We start from the raw sequence: 21,449 nt of genomic DNA, 5'->3' as shown, positions 1-21,449 counted from the left end.
GCCTCTGATTTACGGTTAGGATTAAGAAAATACCTGTTCTAGGTTAGGAGAAGTACTCAAGGTAACAAAGACAATCCATACGGTTTTCCTTTCTCTGAAGAGTATCAGACTCACGTGGCAAGATCTGTTTCCAAACACCAAGGATACTTAACAGAGTAAAAGCAAATGACCTGAGTTATCCTGATGCGGGTAACTGGCCCTCTCAACTACTTCTGGACTTTCCTCACACCCCCAGAACGTCCAGTCTGTACTCCTAGATTCCAGCCTTGCCCATCTTAGAGCCAACACACACTTCATCCTCTTTCTTTGGGGGAAGTAAAAAGCCAATTTGCTGAAAAGGGGTGGGAAACTATACCATCATAAAGACAACTTAAAAATCAATTAAAAGCACTTTAAGATACCCTGCTCCAAAGATGCATTGTGAAAATGCTAATCTGCTAGCATTCACAGACATGAACCTAACAGTTCACAAGGCGGTAGGGTTCTAAATTATGCAGCTTAAATTTGGAGTTTTAATTATATGATTGATGCTTAAATTAATTAATTGCAAAGTGTATGCTAATTGTTTAATTGGTTGCTTGATCTATATAGATCATTTTTTGAATTAAATGAGTTGATTTACAAAGTTTATTGATTGGATGTGACAATGAATTATTTCACTGACTACCTGATTTGCAATTTTCCCAATTAATTCACAAATCTTTAGCAGCAACTCTGCTTATTGAGAGAAAGCCTACTTCAGGTGATCTATACTCAGTCTGTCATGACTAAGAGATATTTATTATATAAAACAGGTAATAAGGACAGATTAAAATTAATGGGAACTGTAAATTTGCTAAATGGATGGATAACAAGAAAGTAATCTGGCTATGTTCGTCACTATAAATTTCATGTATTTGCAACGCTGTTGAGAAATTTAAAATTCATCTCTGAATGATATGGGAAACTTACAGATCTTTGCAAGAGGTTGCTAACTTAAACACCAAACACAGCAGCAGAAAAAAGTCCTTTAGATAAAGAAAGTGTCATGGTATGGCAGCTAAGAGCTTTGGGTCCAGAAAGACCTGAGTTAAAAACCTAAGCTCCAGCACTCATGGGCCATGTGATTTCACAAAATAAAATTCACCTCCTTGAGTTTGAGTTTCCACTTCTATAAAAAGGGTACAATCACCTAACTCAGAGGTAGTTATGAAGATTAGAGAAGATGATATATGCAGAGCCTACCATATAACAGAGGTAAAAAATAAATGGTATGGTAACTATAATAAAGTCAGATGGAAAATAACTTCTACAGTTACCTCAATCCTTAAAAATGCGTTGTGGATGCATATTACAGCAACAAAACAACAATGAAGCTAAGGGACATGTTCTGGAGTTAACATATCGGCAGTGTTCCAGCCTCGGGGCCACTGAGCCTCCAGGGTTTTACGAACAGGGCAGACACTGATGAAGCAAGCAACGGACAGCACAGATTATTTATTGCCGTGTAAATCATCCTGAGGAATGTCTGTGATTCCCCAGCACCATAGAGGTTTCAAGGGCAAATAATAAGCCTATTGATCAAAGCAGAAAGCCAAACATTGGTATCAGAAGAATTCTGCTTTGATTGTCATGGGATGCCCCCATTTCCCCTTCAAAACAAACTCAACAACTGTCACAGGCTAAGATCCAAGGGCCAAAAGATTCGCTGCCAAGTGCTACTATTCTCCTCAGTTTTTAAAAACAAAGTGTGAAATTAGTTATTCACTCAAAACACATTTGCAAAGTACTACCCTGTGCTATCGCCTGCTCTGAGCACTGGAAACACAGCAAAGAAAAGAATGAATGATTCCCCGTATATTATACAAGATTAATGGAAGTCTTTTCTGGGTCATGAGTAAAATTTAGTAGCAAACAGTACTCCAACCCTTTGACCCCTTAATAGAACATTTGAGGGGAAAATGACTAAAACTCCATATTCAATGCATGGACATATTGGTTCCTTTGTGCCTTTATAAAGGAATCATTAATAAAAGAAGCTACCGTGGTATTTTGACTTTTTTTTTTAAACAATACATTTTTTTAAAAGATTTTATTTATTTGACACACAGAGAGAGAGAGAGAGAGAGAGAGAGAGAGCACGAGCAGGAACACAAGCAGGGGGAGTGGGAGAGGGAGAAGCAGGCTTCCCTCGGAGCAGGGAGCCCGATGCGGGGCTCGATCCCAGGACCCTGGGATCACGACCTGAGCCAAAGGCAGACGCTTAACGACTGAGCCGCCCAGGTGCCCTGTAGTATTTTGACTTCTAAAACCTCTTCAGGACTCCAAATTAGTACTAGCACAATAGCCATTAGTATCATTAGCTACATTGAGTGCTATGTGCCAGACACCGTGCAAAATAGTGTGGATATATATACATAAGCTCAATGAGTCTTCACACCAACTCTGTGAGTTATTTATTATTATTTCTGTTTTACAAATTAGAAAAGCGAGGCTCAGTGAAGTTAAGTGGTTTGCTCAAGATTAAATAGCATGTAGGTGACACACCTGAGTCAAACCCAGGCAGTTAAGAGCCCTCACCCTTGTCCCCCACCTATCCCTCTGCCAATTCCATGGTGTGTCTAGACTTGCCAAGGCCCTTGGGAACTCTTGCTCCTAAGGAAATGCCACATACTTTGAAAAGAAGGAGGAAGCCATGACATACTACTTACAAAAAATTAGAAGCTTAGAAAGATTTATTTCAACCTCTTCACTTTTACAGATGGGGAAGAGATGCCTAGAAGTGAGGAATAAGATGCCCACGACAACCCAGCTAAAACAGTGGCAAAGCTCGTTCTAGAGAACTCAGGTCTCCTTACTTCCACTCCGTCACTCTTTGATCAAACCAGAAACTGGTGGCATTTTGAAACAGGGAGAGAAAAAGGGGGAAAAGCTGTGGTCCATGACTCAAGAATACCCCAAATGCAGACATCTGGAACTTATAAAACAAGGAAAACAGGGGTGCTTCCTCCTTGTGACCTGGTTTGGTAGAATCAAGAGCGGTTTTGCAGTCAGATCTGGTTTTAACGCTAATGTGACCACTAACCAGCTGTGTGACTAAATCTCTCTGAGCTCCACCATTTTCTTATCTATAAAAAGCTTTCCTTGATTTCTCTAGGAGAATCATTTGGATCTCTAGGAGAGAGAATCCAAGTGATTCTCCTCTGTGGTCTTTCAGGACTTGATTAGTATTTCCACGTATACTTATCACATGTCTTTCTTATTTATGGTTCTATGTTCTCCTAAAAAGCAAGGATTCTTCTATTGTCTCTGCATCCTCACTGAAGAGTAAAATGGCTGGCACTTAGAAGGTACTTAACAAATATTTGTTGAATGAATGAATATATGAATGTGTAAACTGAATCACTCTACCCATGAAAAAAACATAAAGGGTATTATTAATGATGTGTGTGCTAACGAGAAGAGGAGAAGTAATAAGCTTTTCTTTTTCTTTTCCTTGCTTGTCACATTGATATCTGTTAACCAAATGGGGCTTTCTAAGCAATGCACATGTGTCAGAGATTGTAATTCAAGACAAAAGGAGAAAAAGGCCCAGGAAGAGGGGAGGATGAAAGAGGCATTTTTACAGTTCATCAAGATATGAGTACTGGCATCTCACTTATTTTTTTTTCTTTCTTTAAGGGGGGGAAGGGTGGGGGGGGAGAGAGAGAGAGAATCTTAAGCAGGCTCCATGCCTAGTGCAGACCCCAATATGGGGCTTGATCTTAACAACCCTGAGATCAAGACCTGAGCCGAAATCAAGAGTTGGATGTTTAACTGACTGAGCCGCCCAGGCACCACATACCTCACTTTTTTATGGAGAAAAAAACACTGAGAAATTATTACAACTATGCAAAAATGTTTAATTATATGCATATAAAACAACTAGAAGGAAAGTACCAAAAAGTTTACAAAGGTTGTGTTTACATTTAGGCAATGAGCACTTTCTTTCCTGTACCTTCCAGATGTCCCATAATGACTAAGTATAACTTTCATTTTCCTTTATAAAATATTTAACTTATTTTTTGATAAGGGCAAAGCAGGCTTATTAGAAACATGGAACAATTTAGAAATATAGAACAGTACAAGGAAGGTTGGGAAATCTCTCACCCCACTGTAGAATCACCTGTCCTAGAGACTCTCAGCATTGCCTGCCTCATCAACATCCCCTGATTCCTAAGTGGTCATTTTCTCTATCAAGTCCTGGAATTATGGAGAAAATAACCATACATATCTACTGTATAAGGGTCTTTATAAGGATTAAATGATTTAATTAATTGCACAGTACCTGGCAGGAAAAAGGATTCTCATTTTGTCAAAATTTCCTCTACCACTCCTAAGCTTCTCAATACACAGAAGCAGAATTAACTATCTAACAGAAGCATGGTGGATAGCATGAAATAGAGAACACTAAAAGTTCTGTTTGTGAGTCACTATCAGAGAGACTGAGGAATGATAAAAGACTAATAAATGACTGCCAGTTCATTCTCTATATTTAAGAGTCTGGTTTTTTGTCTTTTTTATTCTTTGTTCATTTGTTTTGATTCTTAAATTCCATGTATGAGTGAGATCATAAGGTATTTGTCTTTCTTTGACTTATTTCACTTAGTTATATCCTCTAGATCCATCCATGTTGTTGCAACTGGTGAGATTTCATTCTTTTTTATGGCTGAATAATTTTTCATTGTTTGTGTATATAGATAAAGTGTGTATATATAGTGTACACACACACACACACACACATCACATCACATCTTCTTCACCCATTTATCTACTGAAGGATACTTGGGTTGCTTCTGTATCTTGGTTATTGTAAATAATGTTGCAATAAAAACACGGGTACATAAATCTTTTTGAATTCATGTTTTCATTTTCTTTGGGTTAATATAACATTGTATATTAATTATTCTGGAATTAAAAATTAAAAATAAAAAGAGTTGTTCCTGAGGGGGAAAAAAAAAGACTAATGGAAATAAGTACAGCATAATAGGATCCACAGAAAAGAGGTTTAATTCAGGGGTGCCTGGGTGGCTCAGTCGTTAAGCGTCTCCCTTTGGCTCAGGTCATGATCCCGGGGTCCTGGGATCGAGCCCCACATCGGGCTCCCTGCTCCACGGGAAGCCTGCTTCTCCCTCTCCCACTCCCCCTGCTTGTGTTCCCTCTCTCGTTGTCTCTCTCTTTGTCAAATAAATAAATAAAATCTTAAAAAAAAAAAAAAGAAGAAAGAGGTTTAATTTTAGAAGTGGGTTGGCATGGAAAAAGAAGTCCCTTCCAGGGACAATTATGTTTGTGAGAAGATTGGAAGTTAGAACAATGAACGGGGGCAAAATGGACCTGTTGCCAAAAAGAGATCCTTCTGGAGGACAGATAGATGGAGATGACACACATACACACTCTGTCACTCTGTCATTAAACATACTCATGAGAGCAACTCTGGAGATTTTATTTTATTTTATTTATTTGTGAGAGAGAGAGAGAGAGAGCGAGCAAGCACAAGCAGGGAGCAGAAGGAGAAGCAGTCTTTGGTACCTCTCCTCTCCCACACTTCCCATATCTAATTGATCCCTAAGTCCTATGAATTTTACCTCTTAAATACTTCCAGAATCTGTCCTCTTCTCTTAATCTCCATTGTGGCCCCTGCCCACCTTAGTCTCATCCCACTCCATCACTCCATCTTCTCTTCCCTACTTTGTGCTCCAGCCATACTGGTCTTCGTTAGTTCCCTGACCACTACATGCCTCCTCCTGCCACAGCGTCACTGTCATGAGGTTCCATCTGCCAGGAACCTCCCCCCGCCAAATACTCCGGTATCGTTTTCTCAGGGAATTTCTCCCTGACTCGCAAGGCTAGGCTCTCATAAACGGCATTCCTTTCCTTCACATTACTTAACTCCGTTTTTATGCAAACATTATTTGGCTTAATTACTTGAATTATTTGCCCATTTCTCTCACTAGATTGTGGAATTCATGAAAGAAAGACCATGTTTGGCTCCTCTCACCATTGTATATCCAGCAAAATGCGTGGTATATAACAAACACTCAATAAATATTTATTGAATGCATGAATGAATACAAATGATAAGTGAAATGAGCCAGTTACAAAGTGCTCTTACACTTGATAATTTCTTCTTCCCCAGCAAACTGTAAATTTTTTGAGTGCAGCGATCACATTTCTCTTGTTCTCCATTTTATCCTCAATACCTAGGGCCTGGAACTCCATAAATTTTTGCTGAATGAAGGAATAACAAAGAACTGAAGCCTTCAAGCTTAAGCTGGATATCAAGAGAAGAGTGAGAAAGGCATTTCTGACTAAGGAAACAGCAAAAGCAGACATGGTATCAGTGTCAAGAAGCTGCCAGTTAAAGAATGTGATGTGTTAAAGAATGGATGCGTGGGAGCACAGCTGAGGGTCAGAATGGGAAGGGCCTCTTAGGCCATATTATTTAGGTAAGTGGTTCTCAATGATGACTCTAAGGAAAATAAATTAGAAGCAGCAACCCAGAAATGGGAGGAGAGCAGACAGAGGTGGTCGTGTCGACAGTGAAAATGGGGAAGTATAAAGAATTCAAATCGCAAAGTTGTCAGAAAACATAATATAAGGTCAAACATTCTTATATACTCACAAAAGCCCGCAAGGGCACCAGTGTATCATAGCACAGTACAATTCTCTGAATCATTAAGAAAGGGCTAAGTTATACTTCTGTTGCTGAACTACTACCAGTATTGGTCGTAGTGGTAGCTGGCTGTAGTTACAGTATTTAATGGCAACAGAAATAAACACTTACTGAGCATGTGTCATGTATTTTCTCATTTTATTTTCATAACTATCCTGTTATCCTCATTTTACACATGAAGTAACTAGAGTATATGGCATTGAAGTAATTCATCCAAGATCACACCAATGGTTCAGTGTTAACACCAGAATTCAAACCCAGACTACAGCTTTGGACCCCACACTCTTAACCACCATGCTATACTCTAAGAAGGCAGGAGAAAATATTAAAACATTTTAGAAAGCTTCTATGAAAAATTATTAAAATATAGGGCACCTGGGTGGCTCAGTCAGTTAAGCGTCTGCCTTCGACTCAGATCATGATCTCGGGGTCCTGGGATCGAGCCCCACGTTGGGCTCCCAGCTCAGCAGGGAGTCTGCTTCTCCCTCTCCCCCCACCCCCCCATTGTGCTTTCTCTCAAATAAATAAAATCTTTTTAAAAAAAGAGATATTAAAACAAAGAAAGTGCGACAATGACTGAGATGAACCTTCAATGGTCTCCAAAAACCAAGTTTCCCAAGGGCTCTAAGAAGCTGGGGGTTGTGTCAGAATGAAGCAGAGCCACAGTGAACCCCACTGCACAACTATAGCATGTGTTGGTATACTTTACAGCCGTACTTTCCAACAGGTAGCTATCAAGCACTTGAAACGTGGCTAGTCTGAATTGATATGTGCTATATATAGCAAATAAACACTGAACTTTTAAAACTCATGACAAAAAAAGAACATTAAAAGTTTCATTAATTTTATCAATTACATGTTGAGATAGTATTACTTTAGACACAATGGGTTAAATCAAATATAACCCATGAAAATTATAAAAATTATTTAAATTATAATATTAGGGAAATAAATTTCACCCATCTTCTGGGGACTTTTAAAACTGTTGTCAGAAAATTTCAAATTGTAGGGGCGTCTGGGTGGCTCAGTTAAGCGTCTGCCTTCGGCTCAGGTCATGACCTCAGGGTTCTGGGATCGAGCCCCGCGTCGGGCTCCCCACCCGGCGGGGAGTACAGCTTTCTAGACTACAGCAGAGCTCTTCAGGCTTTTAGTAGCTCACCCGTCAGCAGCCTAATAAAGAACAACAGTAAGAGACGAGTGAAATAGGTTGAATGTTTAAGGGACAACTGAAAAGAAGAAGGCAAAGGATAGCCATTTTAGTGTACAACAGAGTCATAATATATGACTAAAGTCTACAGAGAAACTGGGACTAGTCGAAATTACCTTTGAAAAATCCCTAAGTTATCTATGCAGTAGAGTAAATGTGATTGCCTGTAAAGAGCCGGGTATACCTCCCAGCTCCAGTTCTTGACAGGATAAAACCTCACTGAATTCTATTTTTCTTCCTTTCACAAATGGGTGTTACTCAAAAGATATTGTTTCACTCTTGAATATGATGAAATATAAATTAAAAAGGAATGTTTTACAATTTTTTATATGTCAAAAATAGATCCACACAAATATTGTCAACTGATATTTGACAAAGGAGCAAAGGCTTCGGGAGCAAAGCAGCAAAAGGAATGTAGAAAGGATAATCTTTTCAAGTGGGTATTCACATGTTAAAGAAAAAATTAAATGTAGACATAGACCTTACACCTTTAACAAAAATTAACTCAAAATGGATCACAGACCTAACTGTGAAGCATAAAAAACATATATATAAAACTTCTGGAAGATAACATACAATAAAATTTAGGTAACCTTGGGTTTGGTGATGATTTTTTAGTACAACACCAAAATACAATCTATGAAAGAAAAAATCGGTAAGTTGGAGTTGATGCTGTTAAGAAAATGAAAAGATAAGCCATAGACTGGGAGAAAAATCTTACAAAACGTATCTGATAGGTATACAAAGAACTCTTAAAAATCAGTAAGAAAAAACCTGATTAAAAAATTGGCCAAAGACCTGAACAGACAGCTCACCAAAGAATACAGATAGGTGACAAATAAGCATATAAAAAGATGCTCAATATCACTTCATTAGGGAATTGTAAATTAAAACAAAATGTGGGGCGCCTGGGTGGCTCAGTTGGTTAAGCGGCTGCCTTCGGCTCAGGTCATGTTCCCAGGGTCCTGGGATCGAGCCCCGCATCAGGCTCCCTGCTCCTCGGGGAGCCTGCTTCTCCCTCTCCCTCTGCCTGCCGCTCCCCCTGCTTGTGCTCTCTCTCTCCCTGTCAAATAAATAAATAAAATCTTTAAAAAAAAATGAGATACCACTGCACACCTATTAAAATAGCTAAAATCCAAAACACAAACCAAATGCTGGAAAGGATTTACATCAAAAGGAACTCTCATGCATTGATGATGGAAATGCCAAATGGTATAAACTGTCATGGAAGACATTTTGGCAGTTTCTTAGAAAGCTAAACAAAGGCTTATCATACAATCCAGCAAACTGCACTCCTAGTTACTTGCAAAATGAATTGAAAACTCATGTCTACATGAAAACCTGCCATAAATGTTTATAGCTAATAAATAATAATTTATAACTAATAATTGCCAAAAATCGGAAGCAACCAAGCTGTCCTTCAATAGGTGAATGTAAAAATAACTGTGGTACATTCATGCCATGGAATATTACTCAGCTACATAAGGAAATGAACTATCAAGCCCCAAAAAGACATGAAGGAACCTTAAATATATGTTGCTAAGTGAAAGATGACAGTCTGAAAAGGCTACATATAGTATGACTTCAACTAGCTGACATTCTAGAAAATGCAAAACTATGGAGACAGTAAAAAGATAAGCAATCGCTAGAGGTGAGGCAGGAGGGATGAAAGAGTGGGGCACAGGGCATTTTCAGGCTGGTGGAACGATTCTCTATGAAGCAGCCATTAGAACTGTACAATGCAGGGGCGCCTGGCTGGCTTAGTCAGAAGGGCATGCGACTCCTGATCTCAGGGTCGTGAGTCCGAGCCCCACACTGGGTGTAGAGATTACTAAAAGAATAAATAAACATAGGAAAAAAAGAATTGTACAATACAAAGAGTGTACCCTAATGTAAACTACTGACTTTAGTTAATAATAATGTACCAGTATTGGTTCATCAATTATAACAAATGTACCACACTAACACAAGGTGTTAATAATAGGGGAAAACAAGTGTCAGGAAGGAGATGTGTGGCAACTCTGAACTTTCTGTGCAGTTTTTCTGTAAACCTAAAACTACCTTAAAAATAAAGCCTATTTAAAAATGTTTTAAAAATCTTATAGGTAACTTCAGAATTTTAAATAAATCAAAACAGAAAAAGGCAACAACAAAAAACCATAAAACACAAAACTGAAAACAAGTTGACTAACATGAAACTAACACATCAATGGTGAAGATAAATGTTAGTAAGATAAACTTCCCTATAAAAAGACAGTGATTTAGGGGTGCCTGGCTGGCTAAGTCAGTGAAGCATGAGACTCTTGATCTTGGGGTTGTGAGTTCAAGCCCCACGTTGGGTGTAGACGTAGACATTACTTAAAAATAAAATCTTAAAAAAAGAGAGAGAGAGCGGTTTAGACAGGGTCAAAAAAAAAAACAAACCTCACAAAACTATTCAACATATTTAAAACAAAAAGGCAAAGGTAATAGGCTGAACACAAAGACAGACCAGACAAATGCAAAGAACAGGAGGCAAAAAAGCTCATATTACTGAAATAAAGCAAAGAAAAAGGCAGGACACTACATTAAAAAAACAGGACTGTTTTATATTGAAAAAAGTCCAATTCACAATAAGATATGAAATGCATGAACATTTTTGTGTGCTGAAATATGTAAAGTGAAAACTGTTGAAATCTCAGGAGAAACTGACAGAAACAAACAAGAAAATGGAAACATTAATCCATTTCTCTTAATCATCCATAGACCAAATAGTCAAAAATATAAGTAGATAATAGTACTTAGATACTGCTCTAATAAGAATATACTTAATTCTATAACTTATAAACATTTCTCCAGAATCCACAAAATATTTATAAAAATTCATTGTGTAGCAAGCCCCCAAAATATAAGTGAATCTCTAAGCAGAAATTTTATAGGCCACATTTTCTGATGAAAATTCAATAACATGAATCTACATAACAAAACCTAAATTAAAAAATTCAACTACCGAGAGATTGAAATGATTTGTTTGTTTCTTGCAAATGTTTTTCCTAAAATTACGTTATGAAAGTAAGCAGGGAATTAGCTTAAGTACCACATTCCATCTTGCTCAAGAGTAACAGGTATAAGAGCAAAGGAAGCCAAAAATTCTAGCCAAATTCTCCATTCCTTCCCTGGGCCAAAGCCTACTTCCACTGACAGTTTTCAAGGCGCAGAGACAGGAGAACAATATTCCTAAATAAATGGTTTTCTTTTTTTTTTTTTTTTTAAGATTTTTTATTTATTTATTTGAGAGAGAGAATGAGATAGAGAGCATGAGAGGGGAGAGGGTCAGAGGGAGAAGCAGACTCCCTGCTGAGCAGGGAGCCTGATGTGGGACTCGATCCCAGGACTCCAGAATCATGACCTGAGCCGAAGGTAGTCGCTTAACCAACTGAGCCACCCAGGTGCCCAATAAATGGTTTTCTTAACAACCATACTGAAACTATGCATCTAGCACTTTGGCCCCCTGTGAATGAAGAGCTCTTCACAGGGCTAACCCACTGGAAAAGACCAAATAAGGATCTATTCCAACACTTAAGTACAAATCAGCTAGAAAGAAAATACCTTGCACTGTACTGCCTGACAGGAAGAGATCCCAGGTATTTATTTTATAGATTGTCTTATACCAAACAAAACTGAGAAGTCACTGTCACATAGGAATTATAAAAAATTTCAAAGGACCAGTGGTTTATTCAGATTCAATGTAATTTTGTAATTCAAAATATACTTATAAAGCAACAACTAAAAAATGTGAATGTGCTAGATATCTCAGGAATATAAATCTTAGTACGATGTACTCAATTTCAGAAGCTTACAAACTACTACAAGAGACAATCTCTGTTTTGGGGGTTCAGAATTGCTAATTAAGTGATTTGAATCGTCCTTGTCCTTACTACTTTTTCATCTGCTTTATCTATCAGTTTTTGATAGGAATGCATCAAAATCTCCCATTATGACGGTGGATCAGTCAATGCTCCTTTACAATTCCCTTAAAATATTTTGGGACTATACTGCTAGGTGCATACACAGTCATAATTATTACCTTGGTGGGCTGTGTCCCTTTTTTCATTATGTAGTATACCAAAATACGCTACTGATGTGTTTTTGCCTTAAATTCTACTGTTTTGACTCTTTGCAACAGGCCCACCTCCCCACCTCACGCCCACCTCGGCCAGGTGAAGCTGAAGACTATGGACCATGGGAAAGGAGAAGGTAGAATGGCTGCCTGACAGCTTCTGGAATGGAAAGGAAATAAAGATCTTTTGTAAAGGAAAAGTTCTTAATTTTGATGAAGTCCAACTGATCCTTCTGTTTTCTATTATGGATCCTACTTTCAGTGTCATGTATAAGAACTCTTCATCTAGCTCTTGGTCCCAAAGATTTTCCACTCGGTTTTCTCCTAGAAGTTTAGTTTTATATTTCAGGCTCAATTCATTTTTGAATCCATTTTATACAAGATAGATGACATTTAAGTTGATTTTTTTAGTTTAAGCATGTCCTGTTGCTCCAGTGGCATTCGTTGAAAAGGCTATTCCTTCCTCCATTTCATTTGTATGTGCTTTTAACATGAAGACTCGTTCATATCTGCCTCCAATCTGGGAAATACTCTGGCGTCATTCTCTCTTCAAATACTGTTTCTTCACGATCCCCTCCATTCTCTGCCTCACTAGTGTTCCTCCATGTCTCTTAACTCGCTCATCTTTCATTCTCTGTATCTCTTTATCTCTCTGTGTTACATCCCAGGTTGAAATCACTGGTACTATCGTTCAACTCAGCCCTCTTTAACTGTGCCCAGTCTAGAGTTAATCCCATATGCTTTCTTGTTACTTTAACAAATATATTTTATACTTCCAGTACTTATAATTGGTTCTCTTCTAAATTTATCCCTTAATTCTCATCTGCTTGGTTTTCTTTCACTATTTCTTAGAAATTTACCATGGATGTTATTCCTTCAACTCTTTGATGATTTTAAACATATTTATTTGAAGTTAATTTTCAGATTGCTTTACCATATTTTGTTGGGAGTGAATTCATCTCCTGATTATTGTCTTTCTTAGTACTCATTATACTTGTTTGTTTGGGAATTTCAATTGGCTAGCTCTTCTTGAACAGGAGTAGTTTCTCTCTGTCTCTCCCTCCCTCCCTCCCTCTCCCCCCTCCCTCCCTCTCCCCCCCCCCCCCCCTTCCCCCCTCCCTCCCTCTCCCCCTCTTCCTCCCTCCCTCCCTCCCTCTCCCTCCCTCCCTCCCTCCCTCTCCCTCCCTGTCCTTACAGTTATTGCAGCATCCTCCATCCCTGTCTGAGCAGAGGTCTTCACTCTAGAACCAAGTCTTATCCTGGCAGCTTAGGGCTCCTATCCCTTAGAAACACTAGGGATATGATAAAGCCAGTCACGTCATGGCCAGACCCCAGTTGCACTCCTACCTCTATTCCCCCACCTCCCCAGAAACACAACTTTGAACAAGCCACAGACCGAGTTCAGTTTCTTTTCATAAGGAGGACAGTCCCACCCCAGTTCATAGGTTCCAGCAGTGAGACTTCTGCTTCCTTTGGTCTCCATACCCTCAAGCATGTTGCCCATTCTTTTTTGACATCATGGCATACTTTGAAAATAATAGTATGTGGGGATGCCTGGGTAGCTCATTCAGTTAGGCATTTGCCTTTGGCTCAGGTCATGATCCCAGGGTCCTGGGATCAAGTCCCACATTGGGCTCCCTGCTCCGCGGGGAGCCTGCTTCTCTCTCTGCCTGCTGCCTCACCTGCTTGTGCTCTCCCTCTCTCTCTCTCTGACAAATAAATACAATCTTAAAAAAAAGAAAAGAAAGGAACAGTATGCATACCACACGTGGGTTCACTTCTCCACCCAGAAATGATAGCTGGGGGTTCTGATCACCCCAGGCCCTGCCTAGCTACGTTGAAGCCTGATAATAATCAATATTTCCACACCCCAATAAACTTATTCACAGCATGTTCTCTGGGAAATACCACCCTAAAAGAGTTGACTCCCTGCACATGCTGCCTGTTTCCATACTTCGTTCTGTTTTTAGGCTACCAGGATGTTTATCTTGTTATTAAGATACAAGTCTGTCAATAACATATTTCATTTATCACTGCTATATATTTGGAACACAGTGCAGAATTTAAAGCCTGAATTTGAAGGACCATCCTAACATAAGTCCATGCTGTGCCCTCTGTTTTAGAACACCCTCCACTCTCAACCTCTCTGCATCACTTTTCCCAACTCCAAGTTTCAGTTTAGATGTCACTTAGTCAAGACCGCTCTTCATGACTCCACTCTCACCCCCAACTATGGGGTCAGATGTTCTCACAGAACCTGATTTTACATGCTATTGTACTGTACTACTACTATTGCCTATTTACCTTGAACAGTAAGCTCCCTGATGGCATGAACTGCCTTTTTCATTTCTATATGGCAAGATGTAGCACTGTGCTCCAGTAAGTATGGATTCTGTGAACATTTTAATATCACCCACAATAACAGAGTAGGGAGTATAATGTAATAGAGAAGAGCTATGGCTCTGAAGCCAGAGATCCCCAGATTTTAATGCCAGTTCTACCACTTACTGTGTGAGTTAGAAAGGTTACTTAGCCTCTCTAAGCTTTACTTTCCTGATCTGTAACATTATGTCACAATTTGACTCCTGATTCTGCTCATTACTAGCTGCGTAACCCTGGGCAGTCCTGCTAGTCTCTTGGTCTCAGTGCTTGCACTAAGCAATATCTTAGTTAACTCAGACACGTATAAATTCCCTAGCACTTTGGCTCCTTTCCCTGTTTTCTTGCTTCTACTTCATGCTGAAAAAAAAGGATAACACTATAGCTCAGCTTGGGCAGAGCTGCTGACTCAACCCTTCTCTGAGCCTAGGTGGTTGAAAAGGCTTGGCTGAAAAGGTTTCTACTGTGATGGGAGCAATAAATTTTATCTTTATATTCACAATTTATTCAGGCAAAGTGGAGGGCAATGTCAATAACTTGAAAGAATAATTTTATTTATTTTTTAGAAGATTTTATTTAGTTTAGAAATAGAGAGAGAGAGAGAGAACGTGAGCAGGGGGACGGGCAGAGGGTGAGGGAGAAACAGAATCTGAAACAGACTCCACACTGAGCCCAGAGCCTGATGTTGGGCTCAATCTCATGACCCTGCGATCATGACCTGAACCAAAATCCAGAGCCGGACACTTAACTGACTGAGCCACCCAGGTGCCCCCAAAGAATAATTTTAAGTATGAATTTAATACACCTCAAGAAGAAAAAAACAGCAAAACAACTGACCACAGACTGGACCATTCTAAGAGAAGAAAAAGTCTCCATGAGAATCCATTCCAAAATGAAGGTCTCCACTACATTTTGCTGTATGCCAAACGCTATTGCTCAAGAGAGCACAGAAAACTAGAAGAGGATGGCTATCAGATACGACATTTAAGTATGGGGGAACCAACGTGGCAAAGCACTTTCATGTTCGGGTTATGATATACAGGCAGAGAGTCTACTTTCAAGTGCTACATTTTTAATGTAATTATTTCATCACGAACAGAGCTTAGAGAATGAGAAAAAAACTGTGCCACTGACTAATAATAAAGAAAACTGTAATTCAGACCAAAAGGAAATAGTGCAAAAACCTTAGCATCAAACAGACCAGGAGTCAAATCTTGATTCTGCCATCTCCCATCGGTGTGACCTTTAGCAAATATCAATTCTCTGATTCTGAATTTCCTCCTCTGCAGAATAAGGATCATGATGCTTACCTCACAGAGAGCCAGGAGAATTAAACGAGAACTTTGGTACATAGAGGTCAGCATTAGTGCCCAACTCATGGTAGGTGTTCAACAAATATTAGTTCCCTCCTATGGCCTCCCATGCAACTTTTACCAGCAAGCATTTTTTTCATAAAAGGGTTTGAAAACTGCTAAAATATATTTCCTCATGTCTGGATTCACAAACTTATCAGTCTACTCTGTAAGCAGATTCTCTGAGATAAGCCTGAGACACACAGGCCCAAGATCTGGTGAGCAACCTGACCCGGATCCGTGTGGACGTCTGGTTCCCAGACTAATGCCCAGAAAGACTGACTGGGGCCAGAATGCAGCCGGGGTGGCCAGAAGACAGCCAGAAACTAGAGCAGCCAAAAAGAGGAAGAATTACTTGAGCTTTGGCTCCCGTCCTTCACTTGTGTACTGCCAGCAGATGAGTCCGATCAGGTCCTGCACCCTGGCGCTGGCCATTGTCACCACGGTCATTGGCAGCAGTCTGTCCTGGCTCGAGTGCAGGGGGAGGTAGACGTCGATCTTCTTGGTTGCTGTTGTGCCTACATGACCCTGTGGACAGAACACATGCATGAGAGTAAAGCATATAGTCATGGTCATGCAGACCCCACTTGGGCCACAATGACTGCTCACCGGCCATTTCTCATCCTTTTGGCACAGACCTCCTTAAATGTCTCAAATGGCCCCCAAACTGTCTAGTTTTAAGGGTTTTTTCCCTTTAATTTTCATTTTCTAATGGTCTAATAGATCCAGCTCTGCCCGCAGTAAAGTAAATGAACACTACAACCAAAATAAACAAATGAAGAGTGGTGAGCAGACCTGATGTTTGGTGTCAGGACATGTGCTTTGCTACATATTTGGTGTGGCCTTGGACAAGTCACCATTAGACCCTGACATCAACTGCTCTCCCTAAAAATTGCCACATCACTCCTTGAGACTTTGGGATAAGCTGCATGGGAAGCTGCCATACCTCGTGAGGAAGCATTCAGGCCTGCAAGCACTGGAACCAAGGGCTTGCCCTTCTCTGAGCCTAGGGGGCTAATTCCCTTATGCAGTACACCTGTTTATTTCAGTCATCTACACTGAAGCTCAAAGGTCCCTGGTCTTCTATTATTGTCCTAACTACAATACCCCCACTGCTCTATAAATCCTCAATCCCTCCCACACACTTAACCCTTCTCCCTCCTGAAACTTCCACTCGTCTCTGAATTCCTGCACTAATCAGCAAACTTCCATAAATCACTTCTTAAAAAACAAAAACAAAAACAAAAACAAAAACAAAAACACTCCTTCTGCCTCTCTGTCTTAATTGAAACTTGCTGGTCATTGAAGATACCGCTTCCTCTGCTATCCAGAAGACTGTTCTGCATTTTTCTTTTTTAAACCCCAAGTCCTCAAGGCCAGGAGGTTGAATAGTTATTCTTGTCCCCACTACTTCCGAACCATTATTTCTCCTTTCTTGCAAAAATTCCTGTTCCTTTGAGACCCAAGCCCTCCAACTATACTATCCTCTACCCCTACTTTTTTGTTTCTGTTATCCACCAATCTTCCAGTCATGCTTCTCCCTCACTGAGGAGTCTTCTTTCCACCCCCAGCACCTATCATTATTCTTGGCAATTCCATCTAAAGGAAAATCCATGTAATACCCAAGTATCTCAATCCCTAGACCATGTCATCCCATGTCTTTTCATCCATTCCACCTTGAATCACTTACTGCAGTGGGTACACCAGGGATCTGTACCAACTCTGAAATCTCAAATTAGAACATCTATTCACTGACTATACTTTAATATACTTTCATCTCACTTGTTCAAGTAGTCCCCCAAATTCTTCAACCCACAACTTACTGACCCACCACTACAAATGATGTCACCCTTATTTCCCAACACCACCCTCCAGATTACATGATCAACCATTGTAATCACTCCTTTGTAAATACAGTTTTAAGTCTCTCTTCCTCCATGGGACTCAACTGGCAGAATGTCAATCTTGGATGAACCCAACCCTCTGCACTCCCCAACTAAACATTGCTGGAGAAAAATCACGTAACTGCACAGACTGTTTTGACTTTAAATTCATGATGATAAACCTCAAACACTCAACATTGTATAGCACGCCTATTACATCTCCTGACCCAATCTGTACCCTATGAAAGACCACCACTGCATACTTTTGCTTCTCTTCTCAAACTCCTCATGAGCCCGCCTTGAACTCAGCTCCTATACTTTGCTCATATACTGCCAAAAGATGAGAAATATTCTTATTCTTCATTAAGAAGACCTTTCAGAAAGGAATTCTCTTATCCTCCCATAATTAAATTCACAAACTTACCTGGATTTAACCACATACACCCCCTACACTGGAGTGTCACACATCTCATTAAAGGTTAATCTCTCTACTTACGTTCTGTGTCCCTTTGGCTCTTACTTTCCCAAGGACTTTAGTCCTTCACTTACTTTACCCTTCTCCTACATTATCAACCTCTTCCCCTCTTGGCTTCCATGATATACACTCTTGGTTTTTTTCAATCCTCTCTGGTCTCTCATTCTCAGTCTCCTTTGCAGATTTCTTCACCTCTACAGTCTCTGTTTGTTAGCATTCCTTGGCCTCTAGATTGGGCTCTCTTTTGTCTTTCTGTATATTTCGTCCCTAGGTGATCTCACAGCCCCAAAGCTATAGTATAATCTATATCCTGTTGACACCCAAATCTTATCTCCATCTCAAACTTCTCCCTGGAATTCCAAATTCATACATCAAACTGTCTACAGAATAGGCAGAAAAGTGTCACACACAAGTTAAACTCAAGTTCAAATCTGAACTTTTCACTATTCCTCACTCCATCCCACCCCAAATAACAACACTCTCCCTCATTTTAGTAAATGCTACCACCACAAACCCAGCTCCTTAAATCAGTAATCTTGATTCTTCTTTTTTCCTCCTGCCTTCTACCTACTCCCTTAGTAAGTTCTAGTGTCTACTGCAAAAATATATTTCAACAGAGAAAAAATAGTCTTTTCAGCAAATGGGACAACTGGATAGCCACACACAAAAGAATGAATTTAGACCCTTACCTCACATCATATACAAATATTAACTCAAAATACACCAGGATGCCTGGGTGGCTCAGTCAGTTAAGCTCCTGCCTTTGGCTGGGGTCATGACAATTCCCACATGGGGCTCCTTGCTTGGCAGGGAGCCTACTTCTCCTTCTGCCTGCTACTCCCCCTGCTTGTGCTCTCTCTCTCTCTTCTCTGACAAATAAAAAATAAAATCTTTTAAAAAAATGGATCAAAGACCTAAGTTTAAGGCTAAAACTTTTAGAAGGAAATATAGGTGTAACTTCTTCATGACCTTTGATTAGGCAATGATTTCTTTAACATGACACTAAAAGCAACAAATGAAATAAACTGGACTTTTTAAAAATTGAAAACTTTTGTGCCTCAAAGGACACTATCAAGAAAATGAAAACACAAGCCACAGAATGGGAGAAAATATATGCCAATCATATATTTGACAAAAATTTAGTACCCAGAGTAATTCTTATGACTCAACAAAAAGACAATCCAATCTTTAAAGATTTATTTATTTATTTGAGAGAGAGCGAGCGAGCAGGGGGAGGGGCAAAGGGAGAGGAGGAGAGAGAATCCCAAACAGACACCCTGCAGAGTGTGGAGCCTGATAAGGGGCTCAATCTCATGACCCTGCGATCATGACCTGAGCCAAAATCAAGAGTCAGACACTTAACCCACTAAGCACCCAGGCAACACCTCCAATCTTTAAAAGGGCAAAGAATTTGAATAGATATTTCTCCAAAGAAAATATACAAATGGCCAATAAACACATGAAAAAATGTTCAACATCATTATTCATTAAGGAAATGCAAATCCAAATCATAATGAGATACCACTTCGCAATCACTAGGATGGTAATAATTTTTTTTAATAGAAAAGAAAGATGAGCAAGGATATGAAGATGTTAGAACCCTCATACATTGTTGAAGATGTAAAATGATGCAGTCATTATGGAAAAACAGTTTGTCAGTTTCTCAAAACTTAAACATAGAGTTACCATATGACTCAGCAATTCCATTCCTAGGTGTACTCAAAGGGAACTGAAAATGTGTACATAAGTGTACACAGCAGCATTATTCATAATGACCAAAGAATGGAAACAATCCAGATGTCCATCAACTGATAGGCAAAATGCATATAATGGAGTATTACTCAGCCATAAAAAGGAATGAAGTACTGACATGCTACAACATGGATGAAGCTTGAAAACATTATGTTAAGAGAAGGAAGCCAGGCATAAAAGAAGGAAGCCATTTCATAAATGTGAACCCAGTTATATGAAATATCCAGAATAGGCAAATCTATAGAAATAAAAAGACTACTGGTTGCCAGGATATGGGGAGGGGGTACAGGGAATTTAGAAGTATGAAGTTTCTTTTTGGGCTGATGGAATTGTTCTGGAGTTAGATAGTGGTGATAGCTGTATAACATTGTGAATATACTGAAAACCACAAAATTATACACTTTAAGATCATTAAAACAGTAAATTCTATGTGAGTTTTAACTCAATTTTCAAAATTAAAAAATATGTATTTCCAAACCATCCCACTTCTCTGCATCTCTACTGCCACCAAAATACCATGAAATTTCATCTGGACTGTTCTAATAGATTCCTGACCTCCTATACTCTTGCCTACTTCAATTTGTTCTTGAAACACAAGCTAGATTTTTTTTTAACTCAAATTTGATATTACACCTCTGCTTAAATTCCTTCAATGAGTGGTTCCAAGATACTTTGAATAAAATCCAAATTTCCTGCAGTGTCCAACAAAGCACTGCATGATCTGACCCCTGCCTAACTCTCCAACATCATTTACTGCTGCTCCCCGGCCTGCTTATCATAGTTCAGCTACACTGGCCTTCTAGAAGTGCCCTGAATGTGTTGTGTGTACCTGTTTCTCCCACTTTCAAGAACACAGCAAGTGCTATTCACTACATCTAGAAGGCTCTTTCTTATTATCTTTGCATCCTCTAAAGTATGGCTCTGGGCAGGTTACTTCATCTCTCTGTTCTTCCATTGCCTCATATGTAAAATGATAATAATAGGACCTACCTATCAGAGTACCCTTGTGAGGATTATTATTAATTACTAATATTGTTATTATTGAAGGCTCAGCCCACGACACCGCCTCAGAGAAGCCTTCACTGATAATCCTGTAGAAAGAAGCCCCTTCCATAGTTACTCTCTTACACATAACCTGTTCATTTCCTTTATAGCACTTAACAGTTCGATATTATGTATTTATTTATGTACACCTTCAGCCTATGCCTTCCTCACTGGCCTCTGACCTTCCAAGAGAGCAGCCATAATAATGCCTGCTTTGTTTACTTCTCTATATACAATGGCTAACACTGTGCCTGGTGCACAGACAATTCTCCAAAAAAATCTGTTGAACTACAGAATGAATGCATGGATGACTCAAAATGCCTACCAGGACAACATGGCAATAACTCAATAATGTTAGTTTCCCCCACCCATCCATCTTCCTCTACGGGTCTGTTTCCTGGTAGTGGATGGAGATGGAGGTACTTGAACAAAGTGGTTCCATCTTTAACACTCTAACTCTAGGATAGAAAAAAAAAAAGATCAGAACTAGGGTAAGGAAATACAAAGAATCAGTTTTTTTAACTTTAGAGAAATTTCACTTCGCATATGACCCAGAATCTAATATTA

General features: G+C 39.4%; 1 protein-coding gene across 7 annotated transcripts in view; it reads right to left on the bottom strand.

Moving 5' to 3' along the window:
• MAPKAP1 (MAPK associated protein 1) overlaps nucleotides 1-21,449 on the bottom strand; it is a 231,990-nt gene that overhangs the window by 108,932 nt on the left and 101,609 nt on the right. For all 7 annotated transcript variants that reach the window (XM_025888054.2, XM_025888053.2, XM_073905740.1 and 4 more), the window contains one exon: nucleotides 16,084-16,256. In XM_025888054.2, coding sequence (XP_025743839.1) covers nucleotides 16,084-16,256 — 173 coding nt within the window. The remainder of the gene's footprint in view (nucleotides 1-16,083; nucleotides 16,257-21,449) is intronic.

This window comes from Callorhinus ursinus, unplaced genomic scaffold (genome assembly GCF_003265705.2).
Source record: "Callorhinus ursinus isolate GAN/ISIS: 27379988/994484 unplaced genomic scaffold, GSC_fseal_2.0 scaffold24, whole genome shotgun sequence".
Taxonomy (NCBI): Eukaryota; Metazoa; Chordata; class Mammalia; order Carnivora; family Otariidae; genus Callorhinus; species Callorhinus ursinus.
This window is presented reverse-complemented; position numbering and strand designations above follow the sequence as displayed.